Source organism: Sebastes umbrosus, chromosome 3 (genome assembly GCF_015220745.1).
Source record: "Sebastes umbrosus isolate fSebUmb1 chromosome 3, fSebUmb1.pri, whole genome shotgun sequence".
NCBI classification, from domain to species: Eukaryota; Metazoa; Chordata; class Actinopteri; order Perciformes; family Sebastidae; genus Sebastes; species Sebastes umbrosus.
Window position 1 is genome coordinate 18,613,179 of NC_051271.1, and position 11,264 is coordinate 18,624,442.

The window sequence follows — 11,264 nt, forward strand, 5'->3', positions numbered from 1 at the left end:
TTTTTGAATGGATTTTTAGTTAGATGGCCTGTGGTTAACACAAGATTAAGAGATTTTAACATTTTGTTCTACGACATAAAATACATCAATAAATATAATATAATGTAAACAGCTGTTAATTAATTGGACCTTAATTGTTAATTAAACCTTAATTAAAAGGTTAATAAGCCTGCAATTTAACCAAAGACTATAGAAGCATAGATGTAAAACTCTGGGGCTTCTTTTGACAAAGAGATGGCGCAATTTTGGGCTGTAAACACCAATGAGTCCATATAAAGAGACTCTGTAAATTGGCCATTTCAGTGGAGACATTCAAATTATGAAAATAGAATAGAAATAATTTAGTTTTAATTTTGTGCTGCACTTTCTGGGTGGACGTTTAACTGGCGTCAGTATGGTAGTCGACTCGATTACAGTCCAAAATGGCGGCGGCGTAGGTCTGCTGCTGGGCGCTGGCTTTGCAATGGAACGTAGAATTGACTTTCACTTCTTAGCAATATACACTACGTTCTTTGATTTAACTGTCAGGTCCTCCAAATCAGAAGAACAGTGACTGTCTATGATTTGGTTAAAGACAGTCAGGAGTGTATTTTGGCTGAAACCACTGTAAAGTAGTAGTAACTGAAGGCCGGTGCAGAGACCTGAGAATTGGTGTGATGTGTTCACTTGTCTTGTGTTCACTTGGATTTTTATGTAGAAATTTGTATCTTGTAATATTACATTTCACAGAATATTTCACATCCTCTCTCTGTTTCACTCGAGCACGCACACACACACACACACACACACACACACAAGCACACACAAGCCACACCTCCTCTCAGTGCTGTGTATGAACCTCAGCTGGAATGTGATGCCATAAATGACTGGAAGAGACTGGTAGAGAGAGTGAAACAGGCAAATATGTACACTGCATTGCACTCCTATAATTGTCCCTGTCCTGGGAAAGGGGAATAAAGGGAGTGATTGATTCGGGGAGAGAGGAAGTGTGGTGAATAAAGGAAGAGGGTGAATGTGTGTTTAAGGGAGAGAGAGAGCGCGCTAGTAGATAGGGATGAGTGAGAAGTGGTCAGAAGCTACCTGCTAGCTTTTTCCATATACGGTCTTAGTCAGAGCCAAGAGCAGGCCTATGAATTTCTCTGACTGTGTGAGTGAGCAATGCAGGGAGTGTCTACATCTGTGTGTGTGTGTGAGTGTGTGTGTTGTAATGCATGCATGAGTCACGCACGCCACCGAGTTATGAAATGGCATGAGGAAAGATAAGAGATGAAGGGAATATTGAGAAATATCTGTTAGGGGGGAGTTGGTGAGTGCAAAGTTCAAAAAATAAAAATGTTTTTTGACATCTCACTTTCTACGTAAATCTCAGGGTACAGAAATCAAACCTAAAGCAACATGCACATTCACATACACAGCCTTAAAAAGGGAGATTCATTCATTTCCTCAGACTGGTCACATGACCTGCGGAGTGCATTCTTCCCCCCCATGTGACTAGCTCCAATATCTCCTTATATGGACCTCATCCAAAGGAACTCTTAAAGGGATGGTTGTCCTGCCCTGGGTCTATACTTGGTGTGTGTGTGTGTGTGTGTGTGTGTTGAGTCTCTGGCAGGATAATGCCACTCTGAAAAGCTGATCAGCTCATTCAACCCCCCTCTATGTTATCCTTAGCTGCTCCTTACTGGGTGACCGATGGGCTTTTGGGTGTGTTTGTAGGTCTGTGTGGTCACTTCCTGCGTGCATCTGTAGAAGTGAAGCACTGTGAAACCTACTTCCTGTCTCCTTTAGTGAACCAGCTCTCATATATCCTTATTAGGAACACATAGAGCCAGTGAGAATTCCTCCTGTAGGTTTATGAGTCTTTGTCCGGTGCCCTTATTGAGTTAAAACAGCACCCCGACCCACCCACTTTAAGTTCTCTAGTCAATTTATAACATGAGCTTTGCACGATGGCTTCCAAGTATGTTATCATAACAATAAGTTAGGTCCGTCAATCGATTGAAATATTTAATCGCGATTAATCGCATGATTGTTCATAGTTAATCGCAAATTAATCGCACATTTTTGTATCTATTCAAAATGTACCTTAAAGGGAGATTTGACAAGTATTTAATACTCTTATCAACATGGGAGTGGGCAAATATGCTTGCTTTATACAAATGTATGTATATATTTATTAATGGAAATCAATTAACAACACAAAACAATGACAAATATTGTCCAGAAACCCTCACTGGTACTGCATTTAGCATAAAAAATATGCTCAAATCATAAGGTGGCAAACAGTCAATGTGCTGACTTGACTATGACTTGTCCCAAACTGCATGTGATTATCATAAAGTGGGCATGTCTGTAAAGGGGAGACTCGTGGGTTTCCCATTTTCATTCACATATCTTGAGGTCAGAGGTCAAGAGACCCCTTTGAAAATGGCCATGACAGGTTTTCCTCTACAACATTTAGTGTCAGTTTGGAGCGTTATTTAGCCTCCTTCGCGATAAGCTAGTATGACATGGTTTCCATAGGTTTTCTAGTCTCATATGATGCCAGTATCTTCACTCTAGCTTTAAAACTGAGCCCTCTACAACCTAAAAGTCGCAAGTTGCCTTAATGGATTACTATCGTGTTGACTTTGACAGCCCTAAGATCAATTTAACATCTAAACATGTATTTCAGGTTAGAGACACCCAAGCCTTTTCTCACATATGGGTGTGTGCAAAACCGTGAGTAATAATTGCCTAAGGCCTAACAGTTTTTCATTTTGTTACTAAATGTAGCTGCGTTGCGGATATTACACACCTGTCTATTGAGGCAAGCAAGGTAAATCCGCCCCCTCCACTCACTTAAGTGATGAGAGGTGAGAGATTTACAGCCTCCTGACTGTTTGCGGTAGACATACCTCAGCTAAGCTTGACCACATGTATCACTGTCACTCTGCACTGCATGTGTATGTGTGTAGTGTTAGACACTGGTATGCCGGGGCAGACGTGTTAATCAGGGTGTTAACAGTGCTGTCAGTGACCCTGAGATTGTATCCTCCTGGCACCACCAACCTCGAGTGTCTGCCATGAATGTGCAAATGCATTAGCACACAGTCTTCAGTGCAATCCAGCTCTCTTTCATTTCCTTTATGTCATTCACTTAAAGGGACTGTTTGTAACTTCTTACACGTATAAATCACCCGGGTCGGTGTCCCATGCACGCTCGCATATGCGCGCCCGCGTGTGGCTACGCTGTTCAGACAAGACTCCAACACGAACTACACGGAAGCACCAAAACCGCAAAGTTATATCTAGTGAAGCCCATCTTGCAAAACAGTGTTGGCCGCGGTCTGAGGACGCGGGGGAGACCGTAGCTTTGGTCTCCAGGGCAGGAGACCAGGAGCAGGGCTCTGCTCCTCTGCTCCTCTGCTCCTCTGCCTGCCTGCTTGCCTTCACTCAGCTCGCTCCGCCTCACGTGCATGCGCGCACACTACACACTGCAGAAGACTTCGTAGCTCTGACAATATCTAGTGAATGTACAGTGGACGTTTATGCAGAAATAAATGCTGCAGCTCCTCCATACCAACAGAGGTTTCCCGTGTCTTGTGAAGTGACGGGGCGAGAAAGGTTATCGCCTCTGATCAGGTGCCGGTGTGTCCCTCTGACCACGGTCGGGAGGCTGAAGCAGGAAAGGCCAACACTAGGATCAGCATTGATTCATGGAGAGACCTTCGTCTGGTCAGCTAACATTACTGCCAAGCAGGTGAAATATAGAGTGATATTGTGGTTTTAGCTGACGTGTGTCGCCTCACTGTGTTGAGCGGTGCTCGTTCATGCCTATTTAGAGCGAGCACAAGCGTGAGCCCGACGCTGACTTTCGTTGACTTAACGGCCACAGGTGTCGCTGTTAACAAGCATTTCTGATTCTTACAAACAGTCCCTTTAAATGACATGAATAGTGGATCTGTTTGTGTCCTGCACTGTCCCTCCAATGCACAAAGATACAAACCGAAGACAATAACATGGATGTATGAATAAAATGATTAAAACATGATGAATTACATCAAAATGTGCTCATTAGCTCAACAGAAAAGCACAACTTGTTTCAAGGACTCTGCTGTGTGTTTTGCAGCACCAATTTGTTGCCCCATACCTGTAAGTCATCCCCATTGCGTTTCATCATAATAAACAATGATGAAGACGGATATGAACACGTGTTTTATTGAACAGTGAACGATCCCAGATTGATAGTATTGATAGTATATAGATTAGTTACTTGTCTCTCCTCTGTCCTGTCAGAGCTCAAGGAGCGTTATCTGCATGCGCCACACCCAGTGGAGGCGGCTCGACCAATCAGAGGCCGCCGTGCGGAAAGTTGTCCTTATATGGAGAGGGGGGCTGCAGCGCGAGCTCTGATAAAACCCTGCAGTTTGTATGCCTCCATTGCAGTCGAGATCAGACACTAGATCCTACCGGAGTGTAACGCTCTCATTCACAGCCCTCCTTTAAAGCCGATAACACACCCTCAAACAGGTAAGACAACTGGCGGAGTGAAGATGAAAGTTGTTTTTGTCATATTTCTAATGTATTTAGTTAACTTATGAGTGATGTTTTAGCCGGGAAAACTGCATTTTTGTGACTTTTCCCTCAAGTCGAAGCAACCGTTGGGATCGATCACGTTGCCATAGTAATCATTCATTGTATGTTTCTGACCGTTAGTTACAGTTTGAGAGGGATGTTAGCTACCAGATAGCGGTTAAAGTGTAGATATGGTGCTGGGATGCTGTCTTTATAATTTAACAGATGGTGGATTGCAGATGAGACGGATTCAATTTAATATATTTAAGTCAAAATTGCAGATAGTGCGTGTAGAAATGGTTAAAGGTTGCCATAGATATTACAGCTATAGGAAGTCATCAAGTTAACGTTACATCTAACGAATATCAGTTGACCTTTTTCACTTAAACTTGTAACCATGGTGATCACGACCATAACGGTCATCTAACTGCAGCTAACGAATGTCAGTTGGCTTTTTTTCCCCACATAAACTTGTAACCATGGTGATCACGACATAACGGTCATCTAACCTATAGCTAACGAATGTCAGTTGGGCTTTTCTTCACATAAACTTGTAACCATGGTGATCACGACCATAACGGTCATCTAAACTAGCTAAGGAATGTCAGTTGGCTTTTTTTCCCCACATAAACTTGTAACCATGGTGATCACGGACATAACGGTCATCTAACGACAGGTAACGAATGTCAGTTGGCTTTTTTCCCACATAAACTTGTAACCATGGTGATCACGACATAACGGTCCACCTGATGACAGTGAATGGAAGTTAATTCACCTCAGCTGTTATAACGGCTGTGTTAAAGCGGTAGAGGTGTGTGTGTGTGTGGGTTGATCCCGGTGAAGGGAGTGGCCGGCTGGCTGGCTGTCTGGTGTCATTTGAGGTTTAACAACACACAGGGCGGCTTCACGGTCCCGTCGCCGCCGTCTCCAAACGTGCTCTCACTTTTTCCTTATATGGCCACAGCCAGACCCGAGAGGAGAAACTGCCCTTTGTGTTTCTCATCTCTCTGGATCTGGACTGGGACTCTGCGCCACTGCGACATCCAGCGTCCAGTCTCCATAATGACAAGTTGATGATGATGTTTGCCAGATGTAACACGTAGCTGTCACATCAGTCTTAAACATCCTCCCCTTTTCTCTCTCTCTCCCTCTCCCTCTCTCTCTCTGCCCAGAAAATGGATGACGAAATCGCCGCCCTCGTTGTTGACAACGGATCCGGTATGTGCAAAGCTGGCTTTGCAGGAGATGATGCTCCACGTGCTGTGTTCCCCTCCATTGTTGGACGTCCCAGGCATCAGGTACGCATAATATCATGTAAACTATAAATACAAAAGCTTGCAAAAACTGTCCTTCATTTCATTTTTGTCCTGATTATAAATTGTTTCTTTCCTAGGGTGTGATGGTCGGTATGGGCCAGAAAGACAGCTATGTCGGTGATGAGGCGCAGAGCAAAAGGGGAATCCTGACCCTGAAGTACCCCATTGAGCACGGTATTGTCACCAACTGGGATGACATGGAGAAGATCTGGCATCACACCTTCTACAACGAGCTGAGAGTTGCCCCCGAGGAGCACCCAGTCCTGCTCACAGAGGCTCCCCTGAATCCCAAGGCCAACAGGGAAAAGATGACCCAGGTAATAATGGCTGATGCACTGACACAATCCCCTCACTCAGGAAATCCACTCAGCTCACCTGCAGGGTGTCACAACAGGAGAATGTGTTGCCGCTCAGGCATTTCTTCTTCTGCTCAATCTGTCCATTTCATCCTGCTCCTTCGATCTCCAGGTTTCTTCTATCCTGTGCTGATCTTTTCATCTCTGCGGATGCTTCAGGTTTCTATCTCTCTGCACTGTGATGCATCAGGAATGACTTGTTGCAGCATGGTCACTGCTGTTTTTCAAACTAGGGTTGTTTTAGACGTGCCAAAGTAGATGACGAGCACCTAACTACACTGGTGTCTGCATGATGCAACAGATGACGGTAGAGCAGGTTGCCAACATGACCAAACTAAAGCACAGGTTCTTGTAATGACTGGTTTTCACATGGTGTTTAACTCAAAACGAAACAGGCCAGTGTGCTGTGCTTTCCTGTACTGACTGTACTAATCCATACTAGTTTACTTAAGGTTACGTTGACTCACTGATTCAATGACTCATCCCTCGTCTCCTCTCTCCTCCAGATCATGTTCGAGACCTTCAACACCCCTGCCATGTATGTGGCCATCCAGGCTGTGCTGTCCCTGTACGCCTCCGGTCGTACCACTGGTATTGTCATGGACTCTGGTGATGGTGTAACCCACACGGTGCCCATCTATGAAGGCTACGCCTTGCCCCACGCCATCCTCAGGTTGGACCTGGCTGGCAGAGACCTCACAGACTACCTCATGAAGATCCTGACCGAGAGGGGTTACAGCTTCACCACCACAGGTTAGCACAGAAAACACTGACTTCAAAACAAACTAACATTTGAAGCTAATGAAAAAAAAAAATGGATCTGACTATAAACGGTCTTATCTTACAGCTGAGCGTGAGATCGTGCGTGACATTAAGGAGAAGCTGTGTTACGTTGCACTGGACTTTGAGCAAGAAATGGGCACTGCTGCCTCCTCTTCATCCCTGGAGAAGAGCTACGAGCTGCCTGACGGACAGGTCATCACCATCGGAAATGAGAGGTTCCGTTGCCCCGAGGCCCTCTTCCAGCCCTCCTTCCTCGGTAAATTAAGTCAGGGAAACTGGCTGAAATACACTTATGGATTGAGTTTGATAAATGTATAAAGGGACTTGTTTTTAAATTTGATCAAAGTATGTTGAACACAAACTTACTTTCTACTTCTCACCCTCTCACAGGTATGGAGTCTTGCGGTATCCATGAAACTACCTTCAACAGCATCATGAAGTGTGACGTTGACATCCGTAAGGACCTGTACGCCAACACTGTGCTGTCTGGCGGTACCACCATGTACCCCGGCATCGCTGACCGTATGCAGAAGGAAATCACCTCCCTGGCACCCACCACCATGAAGATCAAGGTATAACTCCGCCTTCATTACTCCAACTGGCATCCTCCCCTGAGGCAATGATGTAAATTTTTTTCCAGAAAGCTCTTTACCTTTACTGCCACTCAGTGGACAAACATGGTTAATGCAGCAGTCAAGCTCTTCTACATATAACTTTAGAAAATACTTGCAGGATTTCAGTGCATTTGCCAACACGTATGGATTGAGTTTAGTATTTTAACCCCTTTTTTTCCCCATCCTTCTCCCTGCAGATCATTGCTCCCCCAGAGAGGAAGTACTCCGTATGGATCGGTGGCTCCATCCTGGCTTCCCTGTCCACCTTCCAGCAGATGTGGATCAGCAAGCAGGAGTATGATGAGTCCGGCCCCAGCATTGTCCACAGGAAGTGCTTCTAAACAGACTTGTCAGTCCCCTCGCCCTAAACACACACTGCTACAAACCCAAACGACCGGCTCTGCATACATGCCTACACCAACACACTGGTGTATGCTGAGCCCACAACACCTCTTCCCATTTTCCCTCATCACTATGGCTATGGCACCATGCCCCCTGATGGGGAGAAACTCTGCAGGAAGTACAGAGCGTCCCGGGCGGTGTGAATGTGTGAAGAACATGAAGTCCATTGTCGTGTCTGTGTAGGTCATTCCAGATGTGTTTGTTCACCACCTTATTTGCCTCTATGAAGGTTTATTCTCTGGTGGGCCCACTGCCCAACAGACCTGTAGTATTGCTTATGTAAATTATGTAATCTTTTGTTTTTGTACTTTCAGCCTTAAACAATACTTGGTCCAGTTTGTTTTTGTCATTATGCAAAAGACAAAGCTTCTACCTTGTATGGTGGTGTTTGAAGGTTTGTGCATGGGGTGTCAAGCCTCCGGTGTACACAACAACCCAATAAAGCGCACATGTCTGAGATTCCAGTCTGTCTACTTGGTGTTTATTCAGCTTGGCTCAAATATTAAAGGAAACACTTTAACTATAACAAGTTAAAAGTCTGCTGTGATAAAGGCCAGTACCATGGATGAATCTAATGTCTCATTTAAATATTAACAGCAAATGCTCTCTCAAGCACGTATGATCAGACTAAATTAATGACACACATTACAATACAGCTCCTCAGTTAATAGTCTTGAACACTAAAGTCATGCAGGATTTTGGCACAGGAGTTGAATGAGAAGATTATTGAGAAGGATATTTGAATTGCATTTTTTCCATCTTGAAAATTTGTCAACATTGGAAACCATAAGTGACATAATTCAACCTGATTGTTCTTAAAAGCTTAAAGCTGAAATAGGTGAGATTGGAGCAAATATGATTAAAAAAAGTTAGTTTTATAAAACGGTTGCTATATCCTGACAGTAGTTCATGAAACAGGCAACCTGAGAAAAATCATGTGCCTCTGTGTCCTCCGGTGCTCCTAACGGCATCTGTAGGATTTCACATACTGGAGGTAAACAAGCAGTAAGAGCTGATCTGAGGTCTGCTGTCCATCTGCTGATTATGAGAGTCGGCTGTCAATCACTCGTGAACTCCGACCAAACGGTCAAACTAGGCAGTGCTGATCAAATATGAATCAATATTATGTTACGTTAATGCCTATTTCTTGCCTCAAATGTTTTCAGAAACATCTTGTAGTGCACTGTTTAGCTATAAAATGAGAAAGTTTGTGATGCCGCCGCCATTGTGAAATCTGGTGAAGGAACGCCAAGTTCCAGTCACATGACCGGAGCACAGCCAACACGAACGCTCTCTCTCTGAAATGACCTGTGATTGGTCAAAGTCTCCCGTCACGGGCTAGATTTTCTAAAGCCTGAAAACAGAGCCATGAGGAGGTGCAGAAGTCAAGTTAGCTCTCAGAACACTTGAATTACAATATGCGGAAAGTCTGTTATGGAATTTTTGCCCAGTGATGCCAAAAATATATACTGCCTACTGCAGGTTTAAACGCCACCTTTCACTATCACTTCACTGTGAATCTTTTTGTTATAGTGCCATCATGTGGACAACAAAATTAATGTGAGAAGTAATTATTAAACAGATATTTATTTCGTATCAGTGAATTTGTAGAACGAACTACTAACAAGTCATATAGTTGTAAAATTGAAAACAAAGGTCACAGCAACTCATCAGCTTCACTTTGGGTTGTAATAAATGTATAACAGTATTTAATAACTACAGAACTAGTTTGTAGTTCTGGTGCTAGTTTGTTCATTTTTCCCTCAGAATTTAAGAACCCAAACAGTACATATATTTCCACAAAATAAAACATATAAAATTGTTGCCAAATTTGATTTGGGCCCAGTAAATTCACCAAAAAAGTATGCATTGCTGTTTTTATAAATAATCTAAAAAGTATATTAAAACCATTGGTGGAAAGTAACATTTATTCAAGTACTTTAATGACTTGTACTTTACTTGAGCATTTCCATTTCATGCTACTTCTACTGTGCTACATTTCAGAGACAAATATTGTATTTTTTACTCCACTACATTTATTTGACAGTTATAAGTTACTTTGAAGATGAATGTTTTATACAACATATGTGCTCAGTTTATAAAGAATAATGCATTATAGAGTACTTGTTATAGATTAAACTACCCAACAGGATAAAACAGTTTGAAATTAGCTTAATTTTGACCAGCTACATAAAATGCTACTTATACCAGTAGCCATCAGACTTTATAACTCCTCCACCTTCTGCAGGAAGGACAGCTAAAAACACCAGACACTGACAACAACAATAATATCAATATCATGTGCAATACTCCTTTTTTACATTCTCATGTGCAATATCACTGTTCATTGTGTACAATATTAATGTCCAACATGTGCAATATTACTTATTTTTCTGTTTTTTAGCTTACTTTACCTTTGTTTACTTTACTTATCTTATTTACTAATTTTACTAAATGTGTCTTACTTAATTGTTATTCTTTTAGGCCCTGGTGCTAGAAATAGTACTTTTTTATTTTATACACTTGTATTTTAAGAATTTCCTTCGGGATTAATAAAGTTCTATCTTATCTTATACAGTCATGCATATGTAATAGCCTAATAATCCAATAATATAATATCCCACTGACTCGGGTCATTCTGCTGCCTAATGAATTCTTTTACTTTTGATACATTTTGCTGCTATTATTTTTGTACTTTTTAGATTTTTAATGCAGGAATTTTAGTAGTAGTAATTTTACCCTGAGTTATTACTATTTTTTTAATGTAAGTAAAGAATCTGAATACTTTTTCCACCTCTGATAAAATCATAAATATTTCTATTATTATTGGTTATAAAAATGAATATCTCCTTTTTTTGGGGTTCAAAGTCTTTTTATTGGTATTCTGTACAAAACCCAATAAATTACAGAAATAATTGTATAGACAAATTATACCCCCCCCCCCCCCCCATCCCTATAACAATATTACTGCACCATTAAATAAGCAGACTCAATTTCATAAACAATTACATTTATACATATAAATTAATTAAATCCGATAGAAACATAAACGAAACATATACAAAAAAAAAGGAAAAAGGGAAAAAGAAAGGACTAAAAACATAAAAAGATAAGTAAATTAAAAATAATAATAAATATATTTTAAATAATATATAATAAATATAATATCTCCTTTTTTAATTATATTTTTAAATTACTACTAATTTTTGCTTTCTTCATTGTGTAATTTCTAGCAT

The 11,264-nt window shown here is 41.7% G+C and overlaps 1 protein-coding gene across 1 annotated transcript; it reads left to right on the forward strand.

The window, feature by feature from the left end:
* The first annotated feature begins 4,359 nt into the window (after positions 1 to 4,359).
* actb1 (actin, beta 1) lies at positions 4,360 to 8,492 on the forward strand. Its single transcript, XM_037764422.1, has 7 exons — positions 4,360 to 4,512; positions 5,730 to 5,855; positions 5,951 to 6,190; positions 6,736 to 6,982; positions 7,077 to 7,268; positions 7,403 to 7,584; positions 7,824 to 8,492. Exons 2-7 carry the CDS (start codon positions 5,733 to 5,735, stop codon positions 7,965 to 7,967), a joined length of 1,128 nt encoding a protein of 375 aa, XP_037620350.1. The 5' UTR covers positions 4,360 to 4,512; positions 5,730 to 5,732; the 3' UTR covers positions 7,968 to 8,492.
* The last annotated feature ends 2,772 nt before the right edge of the window (positions 8,493 to 11,264 follow it).